The sequence below is a fragment of the Drosophila persimilis genome, unplaced genomic scaffold (genome assembly GCF_003286085.1).
Source record: "Drosophila persimilis strain 14011-0111.01,24,50 unplaced genomic scaffold, DperRS2 tig00000002-arrow-pilon, whole genome shotgun sequence".
Lineage (NCBI taxonomy): Eukaryota > Metazoa > Arthropoda > Insecta > Diptera > Drosophilidae > Drosophila > Drosophila persimilis.
This window is the reverse complement of record NW_020825289.1, coordinates 21,143,379-21,158,934: the sequence shown is the minus strand read 5'-3', so window position 1 is coordinate 21,158,934 and position 15,556 is coordinate 21,143,379. Positions and strand designations below refer to the sequence as shown.

Genomic DNA, 15,556 nt, shown 5'->3' with positions numbered 1-15,556 from the left:
CGTCGCTTAGGACATTCTGTTGCGGCCGTTTCCTGCCATCATAGCATTCAGAGGTACTGCCATGTTGGTTAGTTTAACGGATTCCAGGAACTAGTATTAAAATTGGTATTGATAAGTTCCTTTTAATAATAATAATATCCATATAAAATTATTTTTTCATCTGATTGGGCTGGGATCCACAGGTTTCCCAATGTTTGTCAACATTGTCGTGACAACATTGCGACTATTTTTATGTTGATATTTTTTGTTTAAACCTCGTTTTGGACACAATACAATAAATTAGACTACTTAAAAGTGATTAATCTTATAAAAAATGTATTCAACAATGGGATAAAACTATGTGGGCAGGGCTGTCGGTTTTATTTAGTCAGAATTATTCGACAGAATATCAAAATTGAGCAATTGGAACAATTACTCTCTTACCTTTTTGTTTGTTTGACCCTTTTCGCTAAAACCTTTTTCTAGACAAAATCCAATAAAAGCCAGTATTTGAAATAAGCCACTCAAATAGAAAATAGGTTCATTAATTGCGTACAATTATGTGGGCATGGCTGAGGGTTCTATCTAGCTAGTAATATTCGACGGAATATCAAAAACGAGGAATACGTATATTAGAACATTAATTTGTCAGTATATTTACGGTATATTTTTAAAATGAGACGGTATATTTTGGTGTTGGTTTTGGTGTATTTCTGGTCCATTAATCTGCATTCCAGCTATGAAAATAAATAAAGTGTAAATAGAGTCCTCGGCTCGGGTGCAGGTAAAATATTCATAGCATTACATAAACTAAATTATGTTTGTGGCACAACCAAAAAGTGAAATCGATGGAACTCCATCAAACAGGTGCGCTGGCACTTGTTTACGGCGCTGCATGTATCCCCATTGGAAGATGGAGGTGGACAAAAACACTAACCATACAGTATACTGTATGGTTAGTGACAAAAACAACGCAACTGCATTTTATGGGAAAGTTGTGTTTACTTTTTATAAAGTGTTTAGAGTCAGCAGGAAGTTCAAGACCAAATGAGAATGAGAACTTATTACTGATAAGCTTTGCTCTTGTTGTGTTCTTGTGATAATTAAAAGTTGTCGTTCATTCTTATTATGCGATTATATTTTACTTTGAAGCTGATTCCATTGCACGCATACATACATACATTATACACAATACAGTCCATATACATGTGCATGTGTGTGTGGTGTGTGCATTAAAGCGAATATTATTGGTGTAGAATTTTTTATACTCTCGACCACAATCTTTCGTAAAGTTGCAATACGTTCGGAAGAAATTGCATGTTAATTTGATATCAAATCAAAGAGCTGTTCCTGGACTACGATGAGATCTCTTTTTCCTAGTAATTTGAATTCTCTGTCACTGAACCCTTTGAGGCTGTTATTCATTCTGCGACATTGATTCAATCGAAATTTCATTAAAATTCAAATTTATCAAATAGTCTCCGCTACAGTCCACAAACGTAAATTTGTGTACGCCCCCACATTCGTAAATTCTCGTAGTGCCATATAAAATCGTAGTCGCGTGAAGAGTAACGCTTCGTTCGTCGTCCATAGCCACTCGATTACGTTCTGGCAAATAAATTAGTCGCAACTGAGTAAGTTCTGTTTTAAACAATTCTCTGTATTTCTGTATTCGAGCTATTGTCATCTGTGTGCGGCGCTATTGAAAAGACACGTCAGTCGGCCTGGCAATAACTCTACAAAAACTGCAGCTGACGCGCATCTTTTCCATTCTTTCTTCGGATATTTTCAGTGCAATTCCAGCTTAAGTTCGACTTGTAGTTTCCGCAATAAGCCAGTACCAATCCGTCTATCATGTCTGACGATTTCGATGGCTGCGAGTGCGTTTGGTCGCACGAATTCGCTATGCAGCGTCTTATAAACTTTGTAAGTTGACTTTCTCCCACACCGGGCTCCCATTTTGATATGATCCTTTGTGGTAGATTCGTCAAAACCAGAACACATGCACAGACACCGAGTGCATCGATGGTGAGTAGCTCCGTCATAGCAATTCCACAAGCGGCCTCTGACCTTCTCATTCTTCTCAATTGCAGTAAGCGGACGATTGCAGCGGACTGGATCGGATAACGATGATGGCAACGGCTTCTTCGTGGGTATGGTCTTCATGTTACTGGCCATGTTCCTGGTCGTTGTGAATCCGAGTACCTGGAGCCGTCTTGGTCTGAGGAGCAACACCAAGAACACTCGTCGCGACAACAACCAGGATGGGGCACCTCCCCCACCGCAGCCGCCGCCACCGGCTATCAACTAGAAGCCGGGACGCTGCTGAACACCTAAGCAATTTGCATTTTTTTGGTTTTATCATTACGAGCAGTTAGACAAATAACACAACACACAAACCACACAAGATTCAAGAACAGGCGTCTCCCCAGAGAGGGAGATCCATGCAAACGTAACATCCCTTCGATTGTTTGGCCCAGTTTGGGATTCATGAGATCAGACAAAGATTAGATCAATTAAATAACACACACACGAATTTTCTGTACCAGTGAAACACCGCAGACGCGCACAGAGACACAAACATACACCCCCACAGAAATACGCAAATTCTGAAACGAAATTACATTGACTCGTGTATTGGAAAACAAAATTGTTAAATACTTAAATACTAGGGGCATTTAAATATGAACAATTTTTTGGGATGCATGCATTAATCCTCGTTTTGCAGTTTCACCATCTTCTCCCGCACGTTCTTCAGCAGGTCCTTCATTTGCTCGTACTTGCCCGTCGAGTCTGGCAGATTATCAAAGTGGATGACATCGCTCACGCCCACCCTGAAGTTACTGTCGACTGGCAGCTGGTTGAACTCCGAGAACTTGAGGATGGGCGTCCCCTCGAAGGTAGCCTTGAACTGCCGTGAGGCCAAGTCTCTTGTCCCGCTCGGCGTCGTGGGCGCCGACTGTGTTTGCGTCAATGTTGTCTGAGATATAGATTCGTCCGCTGTTATACTGCTTGTGTCCAACGAGGTGTTGCTCTCCAACTGCAACAGCAGTTTCTCCTGCTGCGCCTTCAAGTCTTCTATTGATGGTGATTGCGAGCGTGCTTCCTTTTTCTCTTGCAGCGGCGGTGGGGGTGGAGGTAGACTTATGCTGTTGGGCTCAGAGGCTGGTAGTGGAGGATGGCCTGATTCCTCTGCTTCCTCCACATCCATGTCATACTCGACGAAGTTGGTTTTCTCGGTCGTAGTAGGACTCGAGTCATGCGGAGCTGGCAGGTCCAACAGTTTCTTGCGTCTGTAGCCTTTGCTTATATTCTCCCCCAGGGATTTAATAAAGTTTTCCTTTAGCTGGCTCTTCTGGAAGGGCGGCACATTGTGATGTTGAAAGTCCTTTAAGGGTGGTTACTGGTTAGATTTAACATTTTAATTAATTTGATTATATTTACATCGAAGAATCTGCCACCGGGTTCCACATTGAATCCCGGGAATTCCACAATTTTGTTAAGGTCATATTTAAAGGTATTCGCTACCCCTTCTTCGTCATCTGATTTCGACACCTCTGTACCCTAGGGAAATAGCATTAATGTTTAATCTCTTCGGCTGGCATAAGAAGTACTCACATCTGCATTGAAGATCGAAATGCCGGAGCTCTGCATCTTGGCATCCTCGAGCCAGGCGGGCGGGTATCCCAGAACGCGCAGCCGATAGAACATGAAAGGTAACTCGTTGCGATTGTAGCCCATTGCATGGCGGGTCTTAGTGCTGATTTTCCCGGGTCGAAGGTGTCCAAACCTCTGTTCAATGTCCACATGGTAGCGTTCCATGCGATAGCTGATCTTCTTGCGGGCCCGTTGAATTCTCACATTGTTGCGTGGCTGTGGGCACTCTCGCAGCGAATGGCCCGTTTCGCCGCAGTTAAAGCAGGCCGACTGGTTTTTGGGTCGGATACACTTGTTTACCGCCTCGGCCTTCAGTTTCTTTCGTGCTTCAGTGTCTTCGTCGAGTACATCTGTATTCGAGCGCTTGTAAGAAGGTACCTGCGAGACCATCAGCTTCGGAGCAGGCGATGTGTCGATCATAAAGACATTTGAAGTGTCCAGATCCGGAGATGAAGGCGATTGCGGTTGCATAACGCCTCCGTCGAAAGCGCCTATTACCAGCTCCTCTACGTTTGTCCTGTAATCTAGGTGACGGCCCACAAAACCTGCTCCCAATACATCCAACATTTTGTGGTGAAGACTGGCAAAGTGCTCCTTGTTGCAAAACTTTACTTCGAACACCAAGCCATCCGCCTCGTTTTGGTTGTTCTCCTGGAAGGAAATGGGTTTATAATTTACTATAACACTCAGAATATACGCACAAATATATACCTGAGTTCGTAGACTCGGATTGTCATCTGTTGTTGGTAACTTATCGGTGGAGGGTCTTGTGTCCGCCGCGGCCACAACCACAATTTCTGAGTCGTCCAACTCGCCATCTTCCACGTCTACTTCTATGATTTCCCCGCTGGGCTGCGTATCGTCGAGCACTATAACAGAGTCGTCCATTTCTTTTAACCTGTTAATTTTATTTTTGTTTGGAATTTGTATTATTTTCAGTGTGATACCGTCCGACCCTCAGAAATATACCGAAATATACCATCTAATTTAAAAAATATACCGTAAATATACTAACGAATTAAAGTTATATTTTTCATATTCCTCGTTTTTGATCTTCCGTAGAATATTCTCAGCTATATAAAATATTTAGCCATTCCCACATAGTTTAATACGATTCATGAATCATTTTTCTACTTGAGTGGGCTATTTTAAATAATTGCTTTTATTGGATGTCCATATAACGTTAAAAATTAAATTTAATAGATTGATGAAATTGAAAAAATATACAATTATGTACCGATATACCGTAAATATACCGTCGGTTCAATTTTGACCTCAAAAAATACCGAAAAGTATTAAAAATACCGTAAACGGTCACCCTGGTGGGATGGCCGATGAACCAAAATATACCGTCTCAGTTTTAAAATATGCCGTAAATATACCGATGAAAAACCCAACTTAACCCACTTAAGCCCCCTGTATTTAAACAGGTGTGCACTTTGAGCGCCAATCTAGTGGAATAAATAATACATTTTAATAAAAACTGCCTATGGAAGTTCCGTATGTTGTTTAATATACCTTTATTCATATTGCCTCATTCATCCAAAGTGTTGAGAAGCGGAAAAATTCAGAATCTTGATTTTTACATGTAGTTGAATAGTTCCATGTTTAAAAATTAATCCAATAATTAATCATGGTTGTTTCAGGATACACACATTTTCGAATGTTTAAGGAACGCCTTTGTAGTCCCCGAGCAACAAAACACAAACAAATTTGAGCTTGGTGGTTCCGTTAATATATATATTTACATATGTACATATGTGCTGTATCCCACAAATGTACCCATTTATAATTTTCGGCACAATAAAAATATCACCTTTAAAATTCGCTTTATTGCGCCTAGCACTATGTACAAAAAGAAGAAAACAATATAACAATTATTAAGATGAATATTATACATAAAACAAAATTGCTTAAAAAACTATTACAAGACGACTCGGTATGCCATAGAGGAATGATTGGAAAGTCTCAATGACTAAATGTTACGTGTTACGAGTATAAATCTTAATCGAATCGTCCCGAACTAAAACAACAAAGAATACAATTGACAGCCAATGCGTTTGCATACATTAGATACCATATAGGCTCCCGCCGAAATAGTCACAAACAGTGTCAGCCAGCCCAGAAATGTGAATTCCCCCACGCGAGGACGTATGTGCTGCTGCAGTCCGAGCCATCCGCCATTGTCTATCAGCCAGTACACCAGATCGTCCTCAATTATCTCGGCCAGGCCATCCACAAGGCATTGCAAGTAGTCGTAGTGGCCCTGGCGCACACAGTCGATGGCAAAGCCGCCACAGACCGAAAATATTGAGATGATCTTGCCCCAGGTAATGCTCGACCGGAAGAGATCCTTGGCCACCAAATTGAGCAGCATGGGGGCCATATCACCGTCCTCTAGCTCACCAAACGGAGCTCTCGATAACTGCCTGGATATGTTTGTGTAGACACGCGGGTGCATTCGCTCCAGTTCCTCGCCCATCTGTGGATAGATGAACCAATTTTTGGTTGATTTACGCAGAGAATTCGTGGGCTTGCTAGTACTCACGCTATTGAGGGCAGGAAACACTTCGTAGACCACATGGGAAGAGGGTTCCAGTATGTTTCGCAGTCTTTGTGTCACCTTCCGATTGAGGACGCCGGCGCGTCGTAGCCGCGCTCTGATATACTGACCACAGAGACACTTGCCCTGAAACATTTGAGAGCAAATGCCAAAAGTTCAATTAAAATCAAATCAATTGTCTTGCTTTGATCATTGCCCCATCCGCCGGGCTTACGATCAACTGGATGCGTAAACATTTCCAGCTAACATAAATCTTGTTGAATCAATTCTTTCGGCGCCGCCAATCATTTCTACATTTGTACAATTTACAGCGAAATATTCGCTTGCAACTGATGGTTTCTTATGGTTTTCGTATCTTATTGCCCCTTGGCCGAGGGACACCTGTTCAATTTCATTCACACCTCTTCCAGAGTCAGTCAACTGCAGCCAATTTGCGGCGGAATACAGAGCAGTTCAGAGGTGATAATAAACAATGATAAACATGATAAACAAAAGAAAAGAAACGAAACGATCAGCACGTGCACTGGGAAGAGAGTGCCGCAGAGGGCGGCTAAATTGAAGCAATCTACGAGATGCAATAATCTCTTACAGCAACGGATACCAACGGATAACGGGTGCACTCGCACCCTCTCCTATGGTTCTACAATGTATTCTGTGTTCCACACTCTATAATTCCAATCAATTTAGTAATGCACAATGTCACGGTGATCGCTATTGTCGGCAGCTCGGGTTTCTCGCTCGATTTCTGTCGCACAATTACCATTTGTCACGCCAACGGCTTATGGCAAGCCAACGATTCAGCAATTGATTTCTTTGGCGCCAACTTGACTTGTGACATGACCAGCCAAAGAGAGCTCGCACAAATGCCGAATGCCTGACCTTGTGGCGCTTGACAAGTCCATTGAGAGGCAACCGTTCTCAACGGCCCAGCCTGCCAGCCTCCTAACAGTTTAATCACCCACTCACCTACCACGCTAATAAATCCATCATCTTGTTTATGGCGCTTCACCTGTGCGTGCAACCATCAGCAGCAACCATCTGATTTGGCCCCGGCCAAACACCAAACACCAAATAACATACAATTCGGATGACTTCAGTTGGGTTCGATGAATTCCCATTGGTGTGGGCTTTCGGGTGATATGTTATGTACTCCGAGTTTATTTTTGGAATACTTGTTTAATGCTTTGTGAGGGAGCATCTGTGCTGTTGGGAAATCCAAACTGTTTACAATAATCTGCGGGCCTTCTGGTCCCATTTGTGGTGTCGACAAGGAAACCTATAACTAGAACTAGGTACTAGGAACTTCCCTGATATGCTATCCATCAACTGCATTTCTTGATGGGGCGCCTAGGCATTCCGGGTAAACTTCCGCTGCATCCAAATGAAAGGCAAACAAATAAATATTTTACATTTCAGTGCACCTCACGGAGGTTGAGTAAATGTTTTAGAATACCTTTGCCTGCATTAGATCATATTTTATCAGTCGGAGATAAAACTATTTACGAGTACGTTATCAATTAAACCAAGACAGCGGCGACCTACTCGTATACGGCCACTACCATTGGGCGCTCCACAGCAAATCCCCGAATTAGGTAATTTGGCAAACATTTTGGCAATGCAAATATGACCCGCTGTTTGTAGATCTGTTGTCTCCACTGCTCGTAAATTAATTTCAAAATATCTTCAGACATCCACGAAGTACGGCAATTTGTTTGAACAGCTTTTGACTCGACTTGGTTAGAGTTTTTCAGCTTTCCAGTTTTTGTTTTCGATGATGCTCACCTGATTAATAATTTCCATTTTGTACTCCTGATAGTTGGTCATGGTGCGTGTGCTGCTGGCTAGTGATGATGTGGATGCGGCCCGGGTCATCGAGGAGAGGCCTGGTCCGAGTCCGAGACCGTGCCCGCCCCCGGCATGAAGAGATCGTCCGTTGGAAGGGCTGCTGCGCAGTGCCTTCCAGTCACTGGCCGCCGTGGCAATCGTGCCGCGTCGATTCGCCGAGTAGATCTCCAGGTCCAGGGATGAGGACTTGAACTTGGCCAGCTTCGGGGCGGTTGGACTGGTAGTGGGGGCCATGGTCGATGGCATCTAGTGCTCGCGGGCGATGCTTGGCTGCCTCTCGACAATGCACTGCCACTTTGGTGGACTAGACTTTGGGCTATTGTTGCAGCTGAGGCTGCTTCTGATGCTGATGCTGCTGCTATGCCACTCTATGCCTTCCCTTCTGTCGCTGCTTCTCCTTCATGTAAGTTGTGTAATTTTGAAATTGTAGATTTTACGAGTAGACGTCTCGTCTGTCGCCTTGCATGCAGCCCCCAAGCTCAACTCAGCTCAGCTCTCGTTTTGCACTTTTTTGGAGGTGGTCGGGATCGAGCGCTCTGATAAAACGACGAAACAAAATAAAAGTCGGCAATAATGTGAAGCCCAAAGCGGAGAGCAGCAAACACGAATGAGACACGCAGAGGAAAACCACTTGTTGTTGGTGGGGTTCGATTTCGATCCCCATCATATACCGATGAATAAAACGAACTTAGCCCACTTAGCCCCCCTCTATTTAAACAGGTGAACAACTTGAGTTACACCGCCGAAAATAATACTATGTGTAAATTATTCTTATAAATCCATCCTATCCCTCCTCTTTATTTACAAAGAAACTACGATAACTTGCACCTGAACTACGTTAATATTATTCAAGCTTCATAATTTTCGTGGAGAGTATTTTAATACCCACTGGTCGCCAGTGGGTTAATCGTTCTCTGTGCATGATCGGCAATCATATTCCTCGATTTTGATAATTATATCCGGTTAATGAATTTTCTATAAGATTGGGTAATTTTAAATACTCCCTTTTATTGGATTGTTGATAAATCAAAGTTTAAGTTGAGCAAAAAGATAAAGTTTTTGTGATAACACATAAATAGCAATCATACTGAAAGCTAGAGAGCTGAGCATACAAAAATTATGCGTATCAAATGAAAATAGGGTAAAAACGCACAGCGGATTGTTTATTTTTATACCCGATACTCAAAATGAGTATTGGGGTATATTAGATTTGTGGTAAAAGTGGATGTGTGTAACGTCCAGAAGGAATCGTTTCCGACCCCATAAAGTATATATATTCTTGATCAGCATCAATAGCCGAGTCGATTGAGCCATGTCTGTCTGTCCGTCTGTCCGTCCCCTTCAGCGCCTAATGCTCAAAGACTATAAGAGCTAGAGCAACGATGTTTTGGATCCAGACTTCTGTGATATGTCACTGCTACAAAAATATTTCAAAACTTTGCCCCGCCCTTTTCCGCCCCCACAAAGGGCGAAAATCTGTGGCATCCACAATTTTCAAGATACCGTAAAACCAAAAACGCAGAATCGTAGAGAATGACCATATCTTTTAGACTGCAGAATCTGAATTGGATCGTATTATTATTATAGCCAGCATCAAGAAAACAATTTCATTTTTTCTCGCCCTGTCTCTCTCTAACGCACACGTAGCATAGGCGGCTTTCCTTAGAGTAAAACATTATCGCCTAGATCTCAGAGACTATAAAAGCTAGAGCAACCAAATTTGGTATCCACACTCCTAATATATCAGACCGAGACGAGTTTGTTTCAAAATTTCGCCACACCCCCTTCCGCCCACACAAAGGACGAAAATCTGTTGCATCCACAATATTGCAGATTTGAGAAAACTAAAATCGCAGAATCATAGATAATGACCATATCTATCAGATTGCTGAATCTGGATCAGATCAGATAATTTTTGTAGCCAAAAGGAACAAATCAATTTGCATTGCGGAAACTTTAAAATGATCGTGGCTATCGATATCACTTTTGACATTCAGAGGAAAACTGCTCTTCCTCCAGTTTAAAACAGCCTTGGCGCCAGATTAAAATAAAAACTTTGAACAATGTAGCAATAATTAACGCATACATATGTTAATTGCCTAGAATTTTTTCCAATTTTCAAGTTCAAAGGTACTTCTAAATGTTTTGCATGGTGATTATCTGAAAACGTGATCAAAATCGGACCATAGAAAGTCCTTCACCACCAAGCATAATCTTAATTATCAAAAACAGCTGTCAATGCATGCTTATGCTGGGAGTTCAGTTTCCACCACCCCATAGCGACGACCACCAATCTTATCTATTATCAAAGCAATAACAATTACTTGGCTTCTTCACACCTAATCTCTGAGAGCACGACCCAAGCAAATCAACTCCCCGATGGGCTTCCCTGCGGCCTGCTTACATTGTAATTGTAATTCCCAACGATGTCTTCATATGTGACTGAATCAAATTAATTACTTCCCGATCGATTCTGATGAAACAACCGGACCTGGCGTGCACTCGAAACACTCACATGCACACATACTGATGTAAGATATGGATAGATCTCGTGGTGGAGGTCATAGTTATATGAGCTACGTAACTGGGCTGATAAACTTAATTGACACAGTGACTCCTCTCCGAGACTGTGAACATCAGCGCCGAAAGGGGGGTCTTCTCCAAATCTCAATCTATGGTCTTATCAGCGCGTCTTCACGCAGAAACGTTGTTTGTCCGCCGAGAATCGTGATTAGTTTCATCTCATCAGGCAGATGTTCGTCATAGGCATACATACTTACATACATATATACAGACATACTAACCGAAACACCGATGTCGACGCCGACGTCGCCGTCGTTGTTATGTCATTGACAACAGCGACTGATACTGATTACTTTCACAACGAAGGGGTTTGTTGGCGCCTCGCGCAATCCCCTATAGTATCATAGTATGCAGAGCAATACAATATAAATGCCAATGCCTTATCAGCTGCCGGCCAAATCCCTCACAAAATCAAGCAATTCGACTCGCCGACAATGTGCAGGGCATAGCCATAGAATAGTGCCTCTCCAGCTCTATACTATCTGTGAAAGCTCGAGCCCCTCAGTTAGTCAATGGTGAGACGCAGAGCCAGACGTGCTGGAATTAAAACTTGGCTATTTCAGGAATTTATTTTAACCTTTTAGAGAGAAACACTGCTCGTTAAAATGATCAAAAACCCGAACCCCGTGGACAGGAAACGTCGCGTTTGTGTAATAGGAGGTAAGAGCCAATGCTCAATCTGTGGCAATCTGAATCGTTTTCAATCGTCAAATTTCAGCTGGAACTGCGGGTCTGTGCGCTTTGAAAAACTCTTTGGAGGCGGGACTGGAGGCGGTGGCCTATGAAAGGGGCAGGGAGATCGGTGGCACCTGGATATTCTCCGAGGAAATGCCAAAGAATGACTACGACGAGGTTCACAGCAGTATGTACGAGGGATTGCGGTAGGTTGATAGGACTTTCGGACAGAGATATGTACATATGAAGAAATGCTAAACTCTATTCGTTTTAAGGACAAACCTGCCCAAGGAAGTGATGGGGTATCCTGACTATGCGTACGACAACGATATCGAGGACTCCTTCATTACATCCCATCAGGTTTTGAACTTTCTGCGCTCGTATGCGGAACACTTCAAGCTAGGCCCCCACATCAAGCTCCAGCACGAGGTGATAAGAGTGCGTCCTCGTTTGGATGACTGGGAGGTTGGTACCGACGTCACAGGCAGCATTCGGATTTGTTTTCGTTCGCATAGCCCACCCTACTGCAATGAAGGCCACCCTACTAAACTTTATTGATATTTGGGGACTTTTCTTGTTTACCCGCAGGTCTATATCTGGGACCACAACACCAACACCTGCGATCCGGTTTACTACGACTTTGTCTATGTCTGCAACGGCCACTACACGGAGCCAGATATGCCCGATGTTGAGGGAATGGATCTGTACGAGGGCAAGCTGATGCACAGTCACCTGTATCGCACGGCGGACAAGTTTAAGGGTAAGAGTGATTCTTAGATTCGCCAACACAGCACTCAATGCTAAATCTGGAGACGCAAAATACTTTGTTTTTTTCGCAACTACAACAACTCAACAACAACAGTCTGGCCTGGTCTGGTCTGGTCTGGGCAGAGTCCCACTTCTGTCTTCCCTTCATAAATAATACGGGGCACTCTCGACTAAAGAGGAGATAATGATAAGGCTCTGCTCGGCTCGGCTCGGACTGTTGTTGACGGGAATCGCCATCGCCGTAGTCAAGTGTGTGACATAATGAGTGTTTTGGGTTTCTGTGGGTAGCCGTAGTCCGATGCACGTGTTTCTTTAGTGGATGCGACTGATAGCAAGAGAGCGAGCTATACATACATACATACATATAAAACGAGTGTATATCATATCATATCATATCATATATATAACTAAATTCTCTCTTTGCATCGTTGCAGACGATAAGGTGCTAATCATTGGCGCCGGTCCCAGTGGCATGGACATCACAAATCATGTCCGCGTGGAAGCCAAACATGTCTACTTAAGCCACCACCTAGCCACTACGCCGAACACAGCGTTCATGGGAAATGTGACGCAGAAAACCGATGTGGAGCGCTTCACTAAGAATGGCGCCCTTTTTAAGGACGGCAGCAGCGAGTCGTTCGACCATGTAATGTTCTGCACCGGCTACAAGTACACATTCCCCTGCCTCAGCACGGACGTTGGCATTCAGGTGATAGACAACTTTGTGCAGCCCCTATGGAAGCACTGCATCAACATCAACAATCCGACGATGGCCTTCATCGGGCTGCCTTTCAATGTGATACCCACACACATATTTGACATGCAAGTCCGCTTCACGCTGAAGTTCTTCACGGGCCAGCGCGAATTGCCGCCGCGCGAGCAGATGATCGCCGAGCTGGAGAAGGAGATTGGGCAGCGGTGGGACTGTGGCGTTTACAATCGCAAAAAGGCCCATCAAATGGGCGAGCGACAGGTGAGCATTGCCTGACACATAAGATCCTCCTTCCTGCACGCTATTGACTTGTTTTTGGCCATTATTTTCAGTTTGACTACTACAACGAGCTGGCTCGTATGGCAGGCATAGATAATATCAAGCCTGTTATTCTTAAATTGATGAAGGACTGCGGTAAGAAGTACATCTTCGAATTGGACACATATCGCACCAACCGCTATACGATCGTAGATGATGAAAACTTTTTGAAGAATGGCAAAATTACCAATTAAGCTTGTTTCGCCCCTCCCCTCTTCTACTTTTAGCGTACTTGTAGTTGAATATGTATAAATAACTCAATAAATCGTGAATGCTCCGAAAAGCATCGATATTATATGCTATTGAGCGCTCACTCGGTGCCGCTGTCTAGAATCTATTATCTTGGAAACATTACATTCAATGGGCTCCGTGAGCTCCATGTAGAGCGGATCATCTTGTGGATCATCTGGAATTGGAATTCCTTCAGCTGGGCAGTGTCAGGTTGCATGGTGGAATGATAACAGCAACCCCTGGTACTTACCAAAAACAGGAGGCAGAATATGCACAAATGGAGAGACGAAAATTGTATCGGACACATTTCATTTTATGAAATGATTAACAAAAAGTTTTAAATACAACCAATTTGGTATTTTACTACTGGAGGCATTGGATATTTTCATTTGAAATGAATTTGTTATGAATACTGATCAGAACATTATTAAATCCTCGCGATTCTTCTGGCCAGCGTATCTCTATCTCTATACGGAAAGTAAAAGCAGATTTTGCAGTCAAAAGAGATTTAAGCATTGCCAAAGACATTTTCCTTTTAGTATTCTCCCCCTTTTTCACCACTATGCAGAACAAGAACTGCAGAGGACAGGATAGTTCAACAGGAACTGCCACAAATTATATTTCAAAGGATAGATAGGTATACATTATCGGTAGTTCATGCTGGCAAGGGCCGGCATTCCAAGCAGCTGAATCACCAGAGCACCAGAACCATATTTCATTTCACGGCTTCTAATAAAAACAATTTATATATGTTCATGTACATATGTGATCGACGGAATTGCATTTCGCTAGCGATTATTAGTTGGAATTTGACGGATCATGTAACTGCCAAAAGAAGGGCATCCGCTTACATTTCTCAGGAAATATATTTATTATATCCAATTCGTTATAATTGCAGCATGTTGAGCAGGCTAAGCCTTAGTTTTCATGGCAGTCGCAAGTGGTCTCCCAATTCTAGCTGCAGAATTTATTTGCCATTTTGTTCTATAAAAGGCAGCCTCAGCTAAAGGCCTTTTCATTGAGTAAAAGAGGAGCCTAATAATGAGTATCCTTAAGAACCTCTTCATTCTTTTGGTGGGCGTTTCGGTCGTGAATACCTTGGTAACTTACCATGATGCCAGAAATAGGTATTACGTCCTCAAAATAGGTTCCAACTGGATAGGACAGTCGTATTGGTGGGATAGTCCAGGACATTATGTAACTTATAGTTATAAAACGTACGAGTATTCTTCAGATAAAACAATATGCCATATTGAAGATAAAAACCTATTTGATAATACCACTGTACCGGTGGGTTTCACGATGAAGCCGAGAGCTTATTGTGGAATTCTTAATTGTATTTTATATAACTATAGGCCAACAGCTCAGCTTATTTAGTAAGTATTCCCGCAATTGTATTTCTGGTTCAGTTCGAATACCGAACATCAATCTCATCCTTCCAGCTGCCAAGAGCCAGCCACTTTCGCTGAGTGCGAAACTGATGGCATAAATACGGAGACGACATACCCCGAATGTTGCTGGAAGTGCGTCAAGTATAAAGAATGTTAGCTCTGAGGAGGGGCTAATATTTTTATTCCTGTTCAGATCGACCGTAATTATATCTATCATAATGAGTGCTGGTGACGGGATCTTTATTTTGTAAAATGCGAAAATAAATATTAAACTACTAATTTATATCCGATAAGTTTTGAGTGAGTATCTCCTTGCACGGCTCTATCAGAATTCCTACGTTATCCCATTTTTCAGCCAAATTTTAAGGGGAGTGAATCGATTTCCTATTATCAAACATAGAGGAGCACGGACCGACGCCAACGAGAAAACAAATCGAATTAAGGTTTTTTTGGATTCCGTGTTTACTTGTAATTCAAACTCAAACCGATCTATTACATCCGCCCGGAAGTCGCTGAAGGAATGAAAGTTTTTTTTCCTGTTTAAATCAAGGCGGCTTAAGTTCGCTAAGTTCGTTTTTCATCGGTATATTTTAAAAATGTGTGTTTTCGGATTACATATTTCTGAGGGTCGTCACACTGATTTTTTTGCCACCATGTCTAGTTCACACACCTTGCAAATTTTATACTGTTAACCCTCTTGTCTAATGCACCAATGTTGAAACCGTGTAGAATACCAACTCGAGATCAGCATCGAATTCCTGATTTAATAATTGGATAAAACTATGAGTTCAGAGCTGAGTGTCTTAGCTAGCTAGTAATATTCGACGGAATATC

General features: G+C 42.7%; 4 protein-coding genes across 7 annotated transcripts; 2 read left to right on the top strand and 2 right to left on the bottom strand.

The window, feature by feature from the left end:
• Nucleotides 1-712: 712 nt before the first annotated feature.
• Nucleotides 713-2,645, top strand: LOC6601296 (small integral membrane protein 14). 2 transcript variants are annotated; one of them, XM_026985868.1, is made up of 4 exons: nucleotides 713-763; nucleotides 1,772-1,905; nucleotides 1,962-2,007; nucleotides 2,073-2,645. In XM_026985868.1, the coding sequence occupies exons 2-4, from the start codon at nucleotides 1,834-1,836 to the stop codon at nucleotides 2,288-2,290; spliced, it is 336 nt and encodes a 111-aa protein (XP_026841669.1). In that variant the 5' UTR covers nucleotides 713-763; nucleotides 1,772-1,833; the 3' UTR covers nucleotides 2,291-2,645. The 2 variants fall into 2 exon arrangements, with proteins under 2 accessions (XP_026841669.1, XP_002026334.1); XM_002026298.2 differs by lacking the exon at nucleotides 713-763 and adding an exon at nucleotides 1,497-1,613.
• LOC113565115 (zinc finger CCHC domain-containing protein 8 homolog) lies at nucleotides 2,590-4,557 on the bottom strand. Its single transcript, XM_026985867.1, has 4 exons — nucleotides 4,348-4,557; nucleotides 3,598-4,287; nucleotides 3,424-3,543; nucleotides 2,590-3,367 (listed from the first exon to the last, which is right to left on the bottom strand). The coding sequence occupies exons 1-4, from the start codon at nucleotides 4,522-4,524 to the stop codon at nucleotides 2,690-2,692; spliced, it is 1,665 nt and encodes a 554-aa protein (XP_026841668.1). The 5' UTR covers nucleotides 4,525-4,557; the 3' UTR covers nucleotides 2,590-2,689.
• A 927-nt stretch (nucleotides 4,558-5,484) lies between these two features.
• Nucleotides 5,485-8,662, bottom strand: LOC6601295 (bcl-2-related ovarian killer protein homolog B). Of its 2 annotated transcripts, XM_026985787.1 has the most exons (4): nucleotides 7,982-8,662; nucleotides 6,185-6,325; nucleotides 5,714-6,118; nucleotides 5,485-5,659 (listed from the first exon to the last, which is right to left on the bottom strand). In XM_026985787.1, exons 1-4 carry the CDS (start codon nucleotides 8,288-8,290, stop codon nucleotides 5,612-5,614), a joined length of 903 nt encoding a protein of 300 aa, XP_026841588.1. In that variant the 5' UTR covers nucleotides 8,291-8,662; the 3' UTR covers nucleotides 5,485-5,611. The 2 variants fall into 2 exon arrangements, with proteins under 2 accessions (XP_026841588.1, XP_002026333.2); XM_002026297.2 differs by having other exon boundaries at nucleotides 5,578-6,118; nucleotides 7,982-8,659.
• Nucleotides 8,663-10,976: 2,314 nt separating this feature from the next.
• Nucleotides 10,977-13,383, top strand: LOC6601294 (senecionine N-oxygenase). 2 transcript variants are annotated; one of them, XM_026985786.1, is made up of 7 exons: nucleotides 10,977-11,142; nucleotides 11,212-11,287; nucleotides 11,346-11,508; nucleotides 11,578-11,767; nucleotides 11,891-12,062; nucleotides 12,505-13,043; nucleotides 13,115-13,383. In XM_026985786.1, the coding sequence occupies exons 1-7, from the start codon at nucleotides 11,140-11,142 to the stop codon at nucleotides 13,292-13,294; spliced, it is 1,323 nt and encodes a 440-aa protein (XP_026841587.1). In that variant the 5' UTR covers nucleotides 10,977-11,139; the 3' UTR covers nucleotides 13,295-13,383. The 2 variants fall into 2 exon arrangements, with proteins under 2 accessions (XP_026841587.1, XP_002026332.1); XM_002026296.2 differs by lacking the exon at nucleotides 10,977-11,142 and having other exon boundaries at nucleotides 11,175-11,287.
• Nucleotides 13,384-15,556: the final 2,173 nt, after the last annotated feature.